This window comes from Drosophila innubila (genome assembly GCF_004354385.1).
Source record: "Drosophila innubila isolate TH190305 chromosome 3R unlocalized genomic scaffold, UK_Dinn_1.0 2_E_3R, whole genome shotgun sequence".
In the NCBI taxonomy this organism is placed as follows: domain Eukaryota; kingdom Metazoa; phylum Arthropoda; class Insecta; order Diptera; family Drosophilidae; genus Drosophila; species Drosophila innubila.
The window spans coordinates 17,857,164-17,875,916 of record NW_022995380.1 but is presented as its reverse complement, the minus strand read 5'-3'; the positions used below and the strand labels follow the sequence as shown (position 1 = coordinate 17,875,916).

The 18,753-nt window shown below is 37.0% G+C and overlaps 1 protein-coding gene across 3 annotated transcripts; it reads right to left on the bottom strand.

The window, feature by feature from the left end:
• Positions 1–3,511: 3,511 nt before the first annotated feature.
• On the bottom strand, positions 3,512–17,868 carry LOC117790814 (transcription factor kayak). Of its 3 annotated transcripts, none has more exons than XM_034630405.1 (6): positions 17,308–17,868; positions 7,753–8,129; positions 6,099–7,059; positions 5,537–6,038; positions 4,380–4,737; positions 3,512–4,317 (listed from the first exon to the last, which is right to left on the bottom strand). In XM_034630405.1, exons 2-6 carry the CDS (start codon positions 8,127–8,129, stop codon positions 4,221–4,223), a joined length of 2,295 nt encoding a protein of 764 aa, XP_034486296.1. In that variant the 5' UTR covers positions 17,308–17,868; the 3' UTR covers positions 3,512–4,220. The 3 variants fall into 3 exon arrangements, with proteins under 3 accessions (XP_034486296.1, XP_034486294.1, XP_034486295.1); XM_034630403.1 differs by lacking the exon at positions 17,308–17,868 and adding an exon at positions 12,554–13,147; XM_034630404.1 differs by lacking the exon at positions 17,308–17,868 and adding an exon at positions 12,554–13,144 and having other exon boundaries at positions 5,537–6,020.
• Between the last annotated feature and the right edge of the window lie 885 nt (positions 17,869–18,753).

Here is an 18,753-nt window from a genome sequence, read left to right as displayed (position 1 = left end):
TTTACATTAATATACTCTCTATAACTTAAGCTTCAGAGCTGCAGCTTTGCGTAGTTCTCTCGCGCTCTTTCTCTCTCATTCATTCTGTGGGCATCTTTCTCATCTCACTGACGGCGGCGTCTGCCTATCTTCTTTTATCTATTTTAACTGGCCGTTGTTAAAGCGCATTTTCGTGTCGTTTGTCGATTTGTAATGCCAACCAACGATGATGGTAACTCTCGAATGGAGAGAGATAGAGAAAATAAGATGCATACACTCGGATCACAGTTGAGCCACTAGCACAACCACCAGCACAACCACCACTAGCAAACACCAAGGCGAAGCTTGATCTGAGCGGCTTTTAATGCTTTGAAGTTGCCTAAGTGGCGCCTCAGACCCGCTCGGTTCGTGGCCGGGTTCAAAAGGCCGCCGTGGTTGGTGGTCATCATCACATGGCTGACATGTCTCACTGTCTAATTAAATGCAGTTGGAAACTTTATGTTGGCTTTTAGGCCATGCCCTGACCCGTTCCGATATCTATTATCGCCTATGTATATCTAAACAATAAACAAATGTATCTTCATCTGAGTTTGCTCGTAACTATTTATTATTAATTTTAAACTGTGTGTGTGTGTACATAAGCAAATGCTCGAATGCATTGCAATTAGCTAAATAGCAATTCAAATGCAAGTCGTAGCCACAGAGATTATCGCTTAGAGACGAACGCGTGACACGGCACGAATTTCGCCACGCCATAGAATATTCATCCTGATTTCAAAATTACTATAACTGAGAAGTTTCACTTAAATTTAATGCTTTTAAATTTAATTAAAAATTTTTAAATTAGGCAAAAAGTCAGTAAACAAATTGAAAATGAATCTAGTTATTTTATTACAATAATTTATAATTTTGGAAAATATAAAATCAAAAAAATCTTACGCAGGCGATTATTGTATTTCGAAAATGTGTGTACAAAAATTTTGAATTAATCTAAAATTTTCTGGAACACACCTGATGAATATAGATTCACAATATTGTTGAGCTTGTGTTACGATAGAAAACATTAAATGTGCTCTACTCTACTCTATTCGCGAGCAACGACTTCTTTTCTCTCCGGTTACCCCCTTGCATCGGTCTCTGTCTAACAGTTGTACGTCTGTCATAATTTCTGCGATAATGTCAGAGGCACAAGTGCGCAATGTGCTCGACAACTGACATCCCTGGGATTTTGGGAGGACTGCGGAGGGGTGGTAAGTGTGTGAAAAATGGCGCCCCGCTGTCGTATCTTGTTGCTTGTCACATTGAATTATTATTTTATGGTCGGCTTGGTCGTTTTTTCCCGTTCTAGTACCGCAATTGGCCAAGAAACGGAACAGGTTCGCTGTCAGCCGACTTGGCCAGTCGCTCTTAGCCAAGTAGCTCGCTAATGGTTTAATTTGCTTAAAACGGATCGCAACTATAAGTATGTAATTACTCTAAGGAAAGTACATGTAAAGAAAGGATAATTGTCAAGCATTTACATAGAGGATCACATAACATGCAGTTAAAGCCCGTAACAATTAAAGATAATAAAAATATAAGAATCATTCGATAAGTCATTTATTAAAATATAATAGTTCAGTGCTTTATTTTCAAAGAATAAATCTATTTCTTTGATTTAAAGGAAGAATTGGTAGCTGCTGTATAATTGTATAGAACAGCGGTGGGCAAGCCTTTGCTCCTGCTGCTCCCAGAGCTCTGACTACAACAACAACTTTTGACGCCGCGCGCAACTCATTTATGACCCTCAATAAAAAAAAACAACAAACACACAGCAAATGCTCGAGTTTCGGCTGCGACGCGTACGGTCATAAAAGTGTTCATTTTGCTATGATTTATGACTTCAGCAGCATCTTGTACACTGTGTGAAAAAGTTGAGTTGGTTTTATTGCGTTTTGATTTTTACCACATAATAAGCGTTCGATATGCAAATAAAATTAATTAGAACTTCTTTTAGTGTATAATTGTTTTGGTTTGTCAAAACCAACAACAACCACACAGATTTTCGTCGCGACGCAGAGAGTCATAAAAGTGTTCATTTTGCTTTGATTTATGACTTCAGAAGTTGTGTTTGCTGTAGATGTTGTTGTAGTGCTCCCGATTGCAAATTTCGTGCCCACCGCTGGTATAGAATGTTCTTTCTTAGCAGAAGAATTTTTTAAACCAAATTTTAACCTATTATAATAAGCCGATTGGTCATAATTCCTAGCTCGTTGTCAACTTAACTATATCTAACAACTTTAAAAACAAACTAGAATGTCATTTCATGAATTATACTGATTTATCTTGGTTACATCCGAAATCTAAGTACTCCAAAATAGTAATGATACAGACGCCTAGAGTGCTTGGCAAAATGTTTCGCAACTCCCACACAATATAAACAAATAGGACGAAGAGTGCAGCGTGTCCAGCATGTCGAGCATGTCTTTCCATTCCACATGCAGCAGCTTGTGGAGCGCATAATTTGTGCAAACACATTCCAAAGCAGCCACTACTACTGGTTGCGGTCTCGACCGTCTCATTACTCATTCAAGCACTCGCCATTCGTATAGCCATCCTCGGGCTGCCCCTTTCAGCCACAGGCTCAGAGTCACAGCGGTCCCAGGTTCCCGGGTCTTTTGAGAGGCTTGGAGCGCCGGCCAGCGAACGCTAATAAAAGCGGTCGTAAAACAAGTTTGCCTAATTGATCGAGCGTACGCCAAAAAAAAAAATGAAACAAATGAGTATGCACTGGTAAAAAGTGATCGAAGAAGGTACACCCTGTACAAAAATAATTAAGTTGGAATACAAAAATAGTGACTGCACCAAAAGTGTTTTCTCTTTTCAATTTGGAGTAAGCAATTTGCTTATAATTTATTTGTCTATATTTTAATTTGATCAGTTTTCGGGCAATTTAACTTTAGTACTTTATTTTATTTGGTTATTAATGTTTAAGTATTTCAGCATGATTTTGGAACAGTGAAAAAGTATATTAATAAGTGATTAAAGTGATTAAAAGTTGAATCCTTATATAACAGGGCTAAACCCTTTATGACTTTCAATTTAGTACAGGGTAGCTGTCGCGACGAAGAAGCTACAGGCGAAAGAAAATCAGACAAAGGCAGCGACTGGAACTGGAACTGGTACTGGAACTGCGACTGCGACTGCAGCTGAGGCGAATGCAGGCGTTAATATTATAGCAAGCTTGCGCCTGCTGCTTCTACAGCTCCAACAGCTTCTCCTGCACTGGAATCGACCAGGCATTTTTGCCATACCATCGACGACAGATCAAAGGCAGCGACACGAGGCGGTGGCGTTACTCGGCGGCGGCGTTGTGCGTCGGACAGGCTTTTAAGCGATGACACCAAATCGCTATTTAGACACTGGGTCCGGGTTTGAGTTCGAGCTCGGGTTCGGCTTTGGGCTTGGGCTCGGCTTTGGGTCTGTAGATGGTCATAGTCTGAAGCCTCGTTGGGCTTTCTTTGCAGCCTGTTTTCGTTGGCTTTTTACTTACTTGTTAAGATTTTATGGTCTGCCTTGCGCTGTGGTCTGTGTGTGGAGGTCATTAAAATTAATTTGGATCAATTTGGTTTGCTGCCAAATTGTTGACAATGAAATATAACAGGCTTGGCCCGCCAGGAGACACTTGGTAGAGTCATCAAAGTCTTAAGTGTTTTACGTTTACAACTTATTTATTTTTACTTTTATTTTTATAAAATCAACTTAAAATTACAAAATCGTAGACTTCTTTATGGTATTTTTCTGCTGTTTTTCGCTAAACTAAATCTAAAGTGGAAGAATACATATATGTACTAAATTTAAATATACTTATACTAGTTGGCACAAATCATTTCAAATCATTTGCGGCAAATAGTTGACTAAAAGGAAGGGGAAGACAAAGCTCTTGATGCTTTCCAAATTAAAGTTGAAAATTTAAATAAATAAAACTGCCATTTACGGTATTTGAATAAATTATCTTTAACTAGACGATATGCAAGCAAATTAACTGCTGTAACTCATTGAGAACAAGCAAAAATATTATATGGAACTGATTCATTTTCGCACTATTGAAATCGAACCGACTATTTGCATACCTTCCATCTTACTGGGATATGTGCCTCTCTAACTAAGCTTATATAAATAATTTGGCAATTTTCATAGTTTGGTTAGGTTCAATATACAATATGTTATTGACTGTAGTTTAGTTTAAAGTTTATTTTAGTTCAATTATTCGAAGTTCGCTCTGGCAGACCTGTTCGCGTGATGACGCTTGGAGTCAGTTCACTATTGGAACTACGACCGCTCTCAATTGGCGGAACACTGTGGAATGGAACATGATTATATAAGGATGACTTTAAGATTCTACGATTATATCAACTTACGATTGTGCTATCTGGCGATTCAATGTGCTCGAGTTTGGCAGATGCGGTGATTGACTTTGTGCCGGTGACTGTTGTTGTTGTTGCTGTTGCTGCTGCTGTTGTTGTTGCTGCTGCTGGCTGTAGGGTGAGTGACTCTCGCTCGTCACATGATGACGAGACATATTCAATGTGCCATCCGACGTGGGCACTGTCGCATTCAACGCAATCGCCACCACACGCGCCCCTCCGGCGGGTCCAGTTGTCGACATATCATGCAACTCGGGACTTGCATTCTGTTGGCTATTCAGCAAGCCTAATGGCACCTGTGAGGGATATACTGCACCGCTGTTTACCATCAGGTTAACACCCTGTGACATGCCTGAAATAAATGAGAGTTGCAAAGCTTACAATATTATCATTTTGATGATAAATTAATTAATTTAATTTAATTTAATAAGATCTTCTGTAAATTTGAGATATTAATGATGCTTCTTTTTTAATTATCATGTTGTCAAATTATAACTTTATTAAATCTATTTTTGCAATTTCTAAAATGTAATGTGAAATTAAAAAAAAATAATTTATTTTTATAAGGCCTAAAAATAAAAATCCTCAGTTAAATGAACAGGTATGGACTATTATAGAATATAATATAAGCAGTTTAGCAAGATTCTTCTAAAAAAAGCCGATATTAAAGATGATACTATTTTAATTATCATGATATCAAATTATAACTGTATTATCATATATTTACTTTTGCAAGTATTTCAAATGTAATGTCAAATTTAACAAAAAAAATTATTATTATACGGCCTAAAAATAAAAGTTCTCAATTAACATTAAAATCAACGGGTATGGACTATTAACATTTAGTATAAGCATTTTGATAATAAATTTTATAAATTTTAATAAGGTTCTACTGAAATTTGTCGATATTAAATATGATTCTAATTTAATTCTAATGTTATCAAATTAAAAATGTAAATTTAATGTCAATAATATTTTTTTATATGGCCTACAAATAAAAATTCTCAGTTAACATTAAAATCAACGGGTATAAACTACTATAGTATTAAATTAGTTGTAGTAAAAGTTTAAGAATTTGAATTAAATGTTTTATTTTAAATCTCTGTATGAACTTAGCTATTATATGTACTAATCTTAATCTTTCTACTTACTTGGCAATGCCCGATGGGGCATAGGTCCTCCATTGTTCTTGGGTTTACGTTTGCGCTTCTGAATGCCCTCCTTTTTCATGGAGAGAGGTCGGTTCATGTTGTGCAACTTGTAGTACAGTCCGCAGGCATTGCAAACGGGATTACCCTCGTTGTTGCGACGCCAGAGGGTCGTTGAGGCGGTCTGGCAGTTGGCACAGATGACACCACTACGCCGATTATTCGGTGCTGCCGCCGCCTTTGGCTTCTGACGCTGTGGGATGCGAGGCGGCAGGACACGCCCATAGTTGGTGGTGCAGGCGGGACAGAACCAGTCGGCACCCTTTCGCATAAACGGCGTCTGGCAGTTCTCGCACTTGAGCTCCTGCAGGCCGTGAGTTGGAGGCGATGCTGCATTGCTGGCTGCCAGGCTGGGATCATAGCCAATGCTGGCGCTTGGGGGCCAATGGGCGGCTGTCATGTTACTGGCCGGATAGTCATCGATGACCTGCGGATGATAGTTCGACTGCAGGTTGGCCATGGAGTTAAGCTACAGCGGTTACGCTATTTTTGGTAGCATACTTACAAATGATACATTCTGATAATCCGTACCAGCGGGCGTCCACAAAGCCGCATCGTTGGCATTGCTGCCGTCCAAGAAGGATATGGCCTGATATGTGCCCGCTGCTGTTGGCCGCAATGGATTCAAATTGGGATCCGTTTTCGTAATAAATTGTGCCGTCCCTGGCACACTGTAAATGGTGTTGCCCTGCTGCAACGTTGCTGCCGCATAGCTGTTGCTGCTGAACGTCGAGTTGGGCGGAAAGGCGGCATAGGCATTGCCCAGATCCGCATATGTCTTCGACTCATTCGCATGCACGCTGACCGCATCCACAACCGGTGCATCGTAATACAGATTACCCCCGGCCGCCTCTGCCTCCCCGCTGGCGGTGGTGAAGCGTCCATCTTCCGTCACATAGCGCACGCTGTGGTTCTGACTTGCGGCTGCTGCTGCCGCTGCGGCTGCTGCTACAGCTGCTGCCTGTTGCTGGTGATGTTGAGCCTGTTGCTGTTGTTGTTGTTGCTGCTGCTGCTGCTGCTGTTGCTGATGTTGCTGGTGATGATGCTGCAGTGCAGCCTCGCTGCTAACCACAATGGCATCCGCATAAGGACCACCATTGGGCGTGGGGCATTGCTGTTGTTGTTGCTGCTGCTGTTGTTGCTGTTGATGCTGATGTTGCTGCTGCAGCTGCTGTGCCTGCGCCTCGCCTGGCACATCGCTCTTGTCAATCGTCTCTATTTTAATGGCCGCCACATCATCGCTGCTGCAAATAATCTGACCCGTGGGAAATGCATAGAGTGTGCCAGGTGGAGCATTGGCCGCCACCTGCTCGGCCACTTCGGCAGCACTTCGTGGTGCCATTTGAATGTAGTGTGGCGAGTGGTGCGTGCTCCGTTGATACTCGATGTGGGTCTCCGGTGCAGAGTTGGAGCTGGCGCTGCTGTTGTTGGTGCTATGCTCTCCCTCTCGTGCCTCGTTCAGCTCGCTGCAGGAAAACAGAAGTTGGTCAATTTTGGCATTGAATCTTAAGTTTCCTTAAGAAAAAATCTGGGATACCTTAAAGAATACAGGTCTGTTCCGGTTGTCACTTTTTATTTTATAGCTTTTAAGAAAATATCATATCATCAAATATGATTTTTTTAATCATTGGGCTTTTTAAATAAAAATTATTGTTCACTTCACTTTTTTGGATTAAAATTCAATAACTAAAAGTAAATTTTATCCTCAAAATGTTGCGAAAATGTTGCACTAAGTAAAAATTGGAACAGGTGTGATGGTATATTTATATATATATATATTTTTATATATTTATAGAACATCACAGTGAAAATAGTTAAAAACTTCGATGAATCGACACTTGAACAAGCAATATATGTTTTCCCATATATATATTAAAGTTGTAACGGTTTTTTTTTGTTATTAACATTATATATTATTATTATCTATAATTCTACTTAATCAAAACAAGTTCGGTTAAACAGATCGGTAGTAATAGCTGTTTTAAATGTTAAAGAAATACAAGCCTCTGAGAGTATGTGACGGATGTGCCTATAGTCGGGTCTTTACTTTAGTTTATATTTTTTTTTTTGAGAACGACAGGTTGTCAGTCAGGAAATCAGAAAAATTAAAATGCATCCCATGCCCATCTCTATTCTGGAGTTAATCTTTGATTACTTACAGGGTTCCAGCTGTGGTCAGAATGCGTCGCTGTTGGGTGCGTGGGACTACAACGTACTGTGTCTGTTGTTGCTGCTGTTGTTGCTGTTGTTGTTGCTCATCGGATTCACTGCCTTGACTATTGCTCTGCACCAGAACACCAACAGTTGTTGCAGATTGCTGCTGCTGCTGTTGCTGTTGCTGTTGCTCCTGTTGCTCCTCCAGCACTTGATTGGACTGTGGATCGTTGCCGTTGCTCGTTTCAATTTTGATTTTATCCAGCAATTGCAACTGTTGTTTGCTCAACACTTGCTGTTGTTGCTGTTGCTGTTGCTGTTGCAATTGTTGTTGCTGCTGCTGCTGCTGTTGCTGTTGCTGCGGCGTCGCTTGCGTTTCCATCTGCAATGGCCAAGACACAAATGATGAATGAATGGACAGCCTGTTGACAGCTTGTTGTCAAAAGTGTGGCTCCAGTTCCGGCCACACAATGCGAACTTGGCCCGAACCGGCCGTCTCTATTTCCGCCACACACAAAATGTCAATAATCGCAATAACAAAACCCAAACCCAAACCAAAACCCGAACCCAATGGCAATCTTCAAAGGTACCGCTCAACTCTGCTCTGTTCAACCACACAACTCGCAACTCAATTTGTCGCCTACAAATCATAAAATACGACTTCGAGTTTGAGTTCTGTTTCAACTTGCAGTTGTTGTCTCCCCTGCTTCTTCCTCTCTGTTTGCTCTGTTTGCTCTGTCTGCCAACATTGCCGCACACACTTTTCACTTTTTCTCAATTACAACAACTGCAACAAACTATGCCTCGCTTTTCTCTGTTTGCACACAGAACTCAGTTACGTTTGGCCGGATATAAATGTTACTAATTTTGCGTCAGTTTCAACCAAATAGAAAAATAAAATTAAAAAAAAACCCTATAAAAAAAAGAATTTGTTAAGTACGTAAGTTAATTTTTAGGTTTGCTTTATGACCTCATTTGATGAGGGTGGCAGAGCCAAAGTTGTGTCAATATGCGATCGTCATCGTCACCTGATTCATGACGGTGTTCGAGGGTCTAACTGTGCTTAACTCCGCTCTTTATGAGTTCCATAAAATTGCAAAGCTTTTAGGTGGGTTTTTTTATGTCACTTCAGGGAAAGCCCCAAGTACGAGTACAAGAATATGAGCACAAATAATATTATATGCTCTTTTCAAGGCTGACTGCACATAAAAAAGGCATGCAATTATAATCATTATATAACATAGGCGCATGTTTTTGAAAAATCAGCAATTGAAAGCATGATTATAAAATTAATAACAATTTAAATTTGTATCTTATAATGTAGTCTTTAGAATCTAGTACATTGTCGTATTCCTATTCCAATATATTACGTGTCATACAGTCAATGGAATATTTATATATTTCTGAATTCTGGCACAGCTATTAATTTTTGCATCTTAGTTAGTTTATATTCAGAGACCCACTTAAAGAAAACAATTTCATTGATCGTTGGATTTATGTGTGACTTTCTTAAACACTTTTCCTAAGCTAAGGCTCATCTTTATTATTTTTTTCTAAAATATTCATTACCTATTTGATAATATTTATTTTTTTAAATTCAGTTCAAATATCTCAATTGTAATATATTATTATTTGATGCGTTATTTTAAATATCAAATATAAAAAAAATTATATTTTTTTTATAAATTGGTTATAGATAATATTTTGTGCTCATTGTTTTGTTTTCTACAATTTCTATTATTTAAACAAATTAATGATTGATTATTTTCCTTTAAAAATAAATCTTGCTCAACTTTTTCGTAAGTATTTCATTTATATAAATTTTCTCATAATTTATTAAATACGTCGTATTTTATTTGCCCTTGCAAAAATGATCGATATGAAATAAGTAAAAAAAAGTCAATTATGATTCATAGGAAGTGGCCAATTATAAAAGACAACTTATGAAAAATGAGTTGACAAATTTCAGTTATAAATAAAAAAACATTTAGAGGAGTCATTAAACAAATTATACTGAGCAATTTAATTGGGAGTAAAGAAAACTGATTATTGCCGACGCAACTATTGAGTGTAAAATTGTTAAAATACTTGTGCTTAGATACGAGAAGGCAAAGTTCAATGAATTTTCTGTAGAGATAATAAAATGCAAACGTGATTACTTATAATCTAGGATGTATATATGATATGATACTGTAGAATGTATGATATGATATGCTGGGTTTGCACGTGCCAATGTTTGTGTTTGGTATATGAAAAGTTTAGTTAAGATACTGCTGCCAAACGACAATATCTTATCCGTATACTATCAGCATTCACAATCAGCTGCTGCTGCTGTTGCTGCCGTTGCGATTGCTGCTGGGTAACTGAGAGGTCATGCCCCTCCCTGCCCCACAGCAATTGGCGACGTCATCAATGGACTAGGGCAGATAAACGAAGAAGTAATGACAAGAAAATATTACAATGAAATGCTAAAGTTAGCTCGGGGTCGAGTTGGCGTCATGTATAAGGTATGTGAGGAATTACGAGCACCAGTATTTGCTTGGTTTAGTCAAGAGTCTCGACATTGGGTGTGGCTGCGTATTTATGAATGAAATCTGTGACAGTCACACCTACTACAGTCAATACATCTTTTTTATTTTTTATCTATATCAACAATAGATATTGGCTATATTCATATGAATAATCGCAACTCTTTTCGCTTTCGTTTGCGATGGCGTTGCAAAAGTCAAGTCGAAGGCGCTGCGATTAGATTTGACAGCTATCAATTTAATTAATATCAAAGAAGAGAGCGAGAAAGAAGTAAAATAATGTTGATAAGATGACTGGCTGGCAGCTGCATTTACAACTCCATTAATGTGCCATCAACTGAATGGCCCCTAAGCCCTTTGACCCTTGCAGCTTATCAGCCGTCAGCCGTCAACTGTCAACTTTCAACTGGCGACGCGTGTCTAATACAACTATCTGAGTTCAAGTATCTAAACTCAAGCTAAGCACTATCACAATCAATTGCAGCCGCCGCTGCCGCCATTGACCAACTGTTAACTTGGCCCTCGATTGCGATTGGTTAACGTTGCAACTTCCGCTGCAGATTAGAGAATGTCGCCACCGACCTTAGTGCAACCCCCATTGATACTAAGGGTTGGCAGTTATTTCATTCATAAAGAGCATTTCACTTCCACATTTGATGTGCTCATCCCTTGCCCAAAAGCGAGGCGATAAGATTGACATAAATTTCACATTACCGAGCGTTACGTTAGGTAAAAAAAATGGACCTTTTTGTCATGAATGAAACAAAAACTGCGCGTGCTGTGACGGACTATGGGCTCGAGTCCAGGACCCTCCTGGACCCTCCTGGACCCTCTCTATACCCTAGATATATGAAATGTTTAACAAAGGGTGTGCCCGACTCAGATAACTTAGTCTTATAGAATATAATATATATTTATTGATGTAGATATATTTATTAATTGTTTAACTATTTCAAACGTTTCCAAAGAGCAAATAAATGAAGGAATCTATGAAATAGGACTAAACAGATCTAATTACATATCCCTACAGGTCATATTGTAGTCGATCTCTCTCAACCAATCCTTTTAGACTTGTTTTCTTTTAAGGTATTTTAACGCCACCGCCGCAATTTCGCTTTGGCCTCATAAAGATAAAACATCTTTCCACAATTCCAACTTTTTAAAGGCGTTTTTCTTTTTGTGTTGGAGAATAAAAAAAACTGTCGCATTTGCTGATCTGGTGAGTCATTCATTATAAATCAATTTGTCTTATCTCAGTGACAATTGTCTCTGTCTGTCCCTACCAAAAATTAAAAAGGAATGAAAATCTGAAATCTGTTAAGTGTCGCTGCCGTTTTTGACCTTGTTTCGAGCCAAGCAAAATGGTTGGCATTCAATTTGAAAGAAACAACTAAACATAATTAATCATTAAAGATTGCTATTGAATATATATACAGGAATATAATTATTTAATATATGCCATAAAGTCAAACAGTATTGACAGCTACCTGAAAAACATATCTCAAAAACGTACAAAGTATTCTCGGCTCATTAATATTATGGCAACACACAAACACACACTAATACAATCAAAAATACATATTTATGGCAATATCGTTAAAACTTTATAGAGCCTTAACTTTATATGGTGGCTCATCTGTAGCTTGTCTATTTAATGAACCGGTGTGAGAAACCATTGGAAACTTTTTTATGGCGCCTGTCTTCAAATGGTTCCGATTTCGAATTCTAATAGCTCACGCCGCCTTGTTAAAATATCTTCAAAAGTCAGATAATCGAACTTTAAAATAGCATTTAAAATTTCATAGCATTTTTTTGAAGTTTTTTTATTTTAAGTGTTAGTCGAAGTTGAATGTTAAATAAATTAAATCTAATTTAGGTAAGAAATAATGTAACATTTTAGATGCTTCTTAAGTATACTTTTTTTAATATTATTTAAGTTGTTTCATTTTATATTTTATTACCGTTTAAGTTATTTTATTCCTATTTTTTTTTTTGATTTCCCATTTTACTTTTTTAATGTTTATATTTTTATTTATTTTACATACCATTTTTAATTTATTTTGTTATTCTTTTAAAAACAAGATTTTTATGCTTTGATTTCTAATGTTATTATTAAATATTAAAAATTTGTAATTATTTAGTGAATTATACTTTTGTACACCGATATTATTTAATTTTTTAGTTTTTTTTTCGCTTTAATATACATATAAATGTATGATTACTCATTCATTTTATATTTGGTTATTATGTTAATTTTCCTTTTTTTAACTATATTTACCTTCAACTGCATCTTGATATCGAGTGCAATACTTTTGCAAACCATCAAAAAATGTTCGCTTTGTCTTTGTTGTTCGGTTTTATCTTAGTTTTGTTTTTATCACTTGATTCTTTTGTTTTTGAAAATTATCACATACACTGGGGAGTATGTTTATGTTTTCATGTGTTCTTTGTCGTATTTTTGGAAGACACTTGTTTTATCGTACGAATTGAAAAGCGCGCGCAAAGAAAACGATTAAAAGTGTTATGAAAATAATGTTAGGAAAATGCACGTAACAAAGGTTGAACTTAGGCCAATTTTTCAGGGTATTCTTTTGGCATCCGTCGAGCGTTTTCGTTGTTTCCCGCGCGGCATTTAATAATAATAATAAGTGCTATTTTTTTCGAGACCAACTCGAGCCCGGGCTGATGGCGACGACAACACCGACAACGACACTAACACCAGCACCAACACAGACACCGACACAAACACCGACACAGACACCGACAGCAATGATACCAACACCAGTGTCCATGTCGATGTGGTCGCAACGCATTGCGGTGCCTGCCGCGTTTAGCACCTTTTACCTCAGTGCCCAATTATAAAACCCATACAGACGCAGTTTGCAGCGCTTCTCTCCAAAAGGTATATATATATATATATATGTATGGTATATAGCACCTTTGCGGTTGGGCCAATTTGCCTGCGTATCTGTATCTGTGTGTGTGTGTCTGCGTGTGTGTGTGTGTGAGTTATGATTTATTTCTATGCTCTTACAGCAATCGTGTAAGTGCACAGGTATTGGTTATCTTATCGCCAACGATAAGCTTGCAACTGTATGTGTGCATACTCTCTCTATATGTGTAGAATGTGTGTGTGTGTGGGTGTGTGCGCGTGTGTGTGTGTGTGTGTGAATAGCAAACAACAACAGGCAGGCAGGCGACGACGCGTCGTCAACGTTGCTGTTGCCAGCGATAAGTATCTCTAAGATACAAATTGCGCATGCGTGCTCAGCTACATTCTATGGCCTCAAACTGAAATCAAAAGCCATCCACAGGCCCAGTCCGGGCACCCAACTAACAATGCCACCTTCTCCTCCTCCACCAGCACCCACTTCGATTGTATTGCAGGCCCAGAGTCAGCTATTTGTCGATTGTGCAATTTAGCTTGGCGCATTTTCTAATTGCGGCCATAAAACATTTTTTCTGGCAAACTAATAAACAGGGCCAACAACAACTCACAATGGGCCTGGCATCAGCACCTGTCCAACCGTCCACCCGTCCACCTGTCTTCAGTCCAGAACGTCAACGTCTACAGCTTTATATGGAGGCCTCGATATGTGTGGGCAGCTCTGTTCCACTTCATAAATGTCTCAAGTGTTGTAACTAATGAAAATTATTAACAACACTAACAATAACAACAACTAGGCTGTGTGTCTGGCGAGCACACACAACAGCCACAACACACGTGGTCGAGGATCAGACAGGTGCTCCAAATACATTATTGCTTAATTCAAGTGTTTGAGATACTTACTATAAAAACCGAATACTTACATCAATTTATCTGTATCTAATATTAAGTGAGAATTCACAAATGTTTATTGTTTTAAGCTCAAGTAAAAATGTTAACGAAAAATTAAATAAAAATCTACAGGATTATATATATTTCTGTTCTCACGTTAAACAAGCTTATCTTGAAAAAAAAAATAAATGTCATATAAATGGCATGCATAAAATTATATATCTTAGACTTAAATATTTCTTTTATTTATTTAATATTATATAATATTTATGAATTACAATTTAATAATTAAGACTGTAGCAAATGAGTCTTAAAATATGGACAGTCAATTATTAGATTATTTAAAAAATAAATTCTATTACAATAAAAACGTATCTTTATTTGATTATATTGTGGCTTTTTTACCAGCACGAAAGATTATTAAGATCCCTTAAAATTTAAGAGATCTTCACGCTGTTTACGTATAACAAGCATGAGTACACTTTTTGAAAAACATCTCGTCTCTGAAATCATAAATTCTTTATAGTTACGGCCATAAAGCAAGCAGATATATGACGGTCATTAACATACCCAGCATTATTGCAGAAGGCGGTCGGTCGCCCGTATAGTATATAACATAAATCAAATTGAATGAAAATGAAAAATAACCTGGAAAAGTTGTTGCAGATATCTCGCTGCTGCAATTACTTGCAACTTTCTTTTGGCACACACATACGAGTAGTACACATACACATGCATGCAGTGAGTATGGATTCTATTAGCATGTTTAAAGGCAGATAAATTTAATTGTTTGAACTTGTTGAATACATAAATCATGTAGCAAATCTTAAAAGCACTGGCAAAAAAAACAAAAGTATCTAATAGCTGTTTGCCGGCTTAAAGTAGCCACAGTCGGAGGCGCATTTGAGATATGTGGCTGGAAAGGTGTCACAAAATATCATCGAAGTGATTAATAACAAATGCAAAATGAAACTCAAAAAGCTGACAGCACTTCAGTTGTGACTTCACTGACAGCTCTGACATTGTTACAAATGGCGCAACATGAATTCAACATTACGATTAAGTTGGAAGAGTGAAGAGTGAAGAATTTACTTGGAGTGGCGCTCTGAATCAGAACCCAGAATTGCTTGTCTACTACATATATATGTAAGGTAAGTCGAGCAATTAATACCCAGTGTTGATGGCGGAAGCCGCCTAGCTTAAAATACTTTGGTGGAACCACAAATTTATGGACATAAGACACAAGACTTACTGTCGGCACAAACTAAGGAATTTATGGCGTTTGATGCTATAACATGGCCGTTTCTGACCAACAGAACACATATATTTATATATATATATATATATACATATAGGTAAGCGTGTACTCGTATCATTCCTGGAATCACACTTTTATACCCTTCAACTCGTTCATGCAATTTCAAGTGCTGCGCAACGAAAAATGAAAACGATTCGAAATTCAACTCAATTTAACTCAACTCAACTGAGTTATCAGCACTTCTCGCCTTTCTGACAGTATCGCCGATCAGTTAAAGTTAAAGCAATGACTTTACGAAATTTAATTTATATATTCTATATTGTATAGCAATAACAATTGCTTTACTTCTTCTGCTTCTTCTTGTCATTTCATTTCGATTTGTTTTTCTTGTTTTTATATTTCGTTGCTTTTTGGCGCTCTTCCGACCGTCTGATAAAGAACTTCAAGAAAATTAAATGCCAAAAGGCGCGCCATAGTTTTAATTACTATCTTATAACTGAAAATGGAAACAACAATTTCTATACATTTGTTGTTTTTTTTTTATGGTTTTTTTCATTAAATCCTCTACAACAAATAACGAACCACACCACCGAACAACCACCAATAATGGCCACGGCATAATGGCGTGGTTCAATCAAATTAAAATGAAAATTCTCTAATGGCTGCATTGTTGTTGTAGTTGTTTTTTTCTTCTTCTTTTTCTATTTTGGGTGAAAGCAAATTGAGTTGAACTTATTTCTATTAACCTGCTGTGCTCTCTGCCCATAAATCATCCATGGCACGCAATGACTACCGTTCACTTTGAGTCCCCATTGGACCCCGTTGAGTGGCATGCAAGTTGGACATGTTGTATGAGTTATGAAAATGTATCTACCAATTGGAGTACTTCGAAAGAAATAGTTATCATTAAATAACTATTAAATATGGCATGCTCTAACTTTGCCATAAATATTCTAAATTATTATCCAAGTTTTATGTTGTGAAAATATAAGCAAAATACCAGGAAAACATTGCGAATTTTAAAAACAATACGTTATTATAAATTCTTTAAATTGAAATGAGTCTTTTTTTGCAAATATATGAATCCTTATAGCTCGCTTGATACATTCCTACGTAAAAAGTAACTCCTACTATAGATTTTTTAGTAGTGGAGTATATTATGTATAAAAAAGTGTTAGAAGATGTTATTAGACGGAAGTTTAAAGAAATTGATCAAAAATTTGTATTTATATTTTAACTGTCAAGTTTGACGGAAAACTTTGAATTACTAATTAACTTGTTAGTTCATTTTAATTGATATTTGCAATACGCTAAGATACGAAAATTTTAACTATCAAAAACTAAATTAGATTAAACTTAAAATTCAAATACAAAGTGAATGTCGATTTGTTTTAACAAATGAAGATTACATCATTTGATTTGTTTGATTATTTAAATTAGTTTGTAGTTAAATTGTAATTTAAATATTAATTCAAATTAATCATTTTTGTGACTAATGCAAGTTATTGGAATAAGTCTTTTTGTACTTGTAGCATAAATAATGTAAAATTAAATAATTTCAATTAAATTAAAAAATTTGTTACAATTGATCAAATTACGAACATAGCTGTGTGACAAATATTGCAATGTTTAACTACAATAATAATATTCATAATATAAATTAACACAATTATAATATATATAGTTATATACAAAGATAAAAGAGTATTACTCTTTGAATTTTCTTATTCTGCCCATTCTGTTTACATGCATTACTCATACGCACTGTAAGCTTGTTGACTGATATCTGCTTCTTAATGCAGCCACAGTTACAGCCTAGATAAAAGTCTTTTGCCAATTTAATTACGTGCATAGTAGATTTACAGACATATAAATATATAATAATTACCATATGACAATAATTAACTAATGACAACTTACCAGAAAAAGTTGTATCTCTCTCTTGGCAACTTCATTTGCAGCGTTTGCTACCTTCTTTCTCTGCTCTTCTACTTACCTTTGTTTACCAATATGGCCAGACATGACTCATTATAATAACTGGCAATCCATAATAATCCATTGTTGTTGTTGTTGGCCTCTGTACTCGCATGACCAAAGCGAAGGTTCGAAAATGACAAAGGCAACAACAGCAACAACAATGAGGCCATTAACAATCATGGCTACTGGCGCTGGGGTTGAAAGGGGCTTCTGTTGCGGATTGGCTGAAACAGCGTCAGACACTCGAACATGCCGAACATTATTAATTATCATTGAAAAATTCAAACAGCAAACAAAAAAAAAATATAAATTGTATTTTTTGATATTGTTTTATTGTGACATGATCAAATTTATAGAACAACACTCGTAATATTCCACTTCACTTGCTGATAATTGACGCACATGGATTTTGATTTTGAATTGATTTCAATTCGATATACTTCTTTTTTTTTTGGCAATAAACTAGAGGATTGTATGAAGAAAACGTGACATACGCTTTTCCGCGTAACTAGAGGAAGTGTCAGACTTGTATGGTAACTTTGTTCGTTACCCCCAAATGGTATATTGTGCACAACTGATTGTTCCTATCAACAAAGTGATTTTTCCTATCGTCGTCGCATATAATACACATTTATATATGGTATGTATATATATAACAAACATATCGAATATCTGAGAATAGATAGTGGCCTTAGATAAGTTAACGTATCTTAACAGAGATTTCAAACACACACACACACACACACACTATCATACACACTCATACGGATAGTGAGAGCAACAGGCCCCCCGAAATATGTAAGAATAGCCTGAGCAGAGAGCGAGAGAATCGGAGCAGAGACAGCTGCTCCTTAACCTACTCCAATCGGAGTCTCTATATCAGCGATAACTCGTCCTTATCTTCTTCTGGCTGTGTAAACATCTAGGGCTTATAGTACCAATGGCACATACTTCATTTGCTTAACCGATAATGCCTGTTCCCCCCCGGGGAGGTGTGACTCGTTGCCAATTTCTTTGGTGACCTAGCTAGATAAAAGTATCTAATCTTGGCTTTCAGCAATACAACAAATACGAGCGACCAGATATGCCTCTGTATTTATAAGATAATGAAGATTTGCTATCAATTTTGTTATTGCTGTTGCTGCTGGCGGATAGGATATCGGTATCAGTTTTGGGGTATCTGTTGGACTTCCCCAAGCACCTGGGTCTGGTCTCGGTCTGGCATGGGTCTGGTTCTGTTTCTGGTTCTGGGTTTGGGTCTGGGTCTGCTTCCGCTTCTGCTTCTGGTTATGGTTCAGTTTCTGGTGCTGTCGCCTGTTGCTCTGTATCAGTATATCAGTGTTTGAACTGATAATGTCCCAAGATAATAAGCGATAATAATTTGAATTTTTCAGTAATTCCTTAAGTTTGGACGCCCAACGCCATGGAATCTAATCACAGTTGGTGAGTGTAACTGGGATTTTCA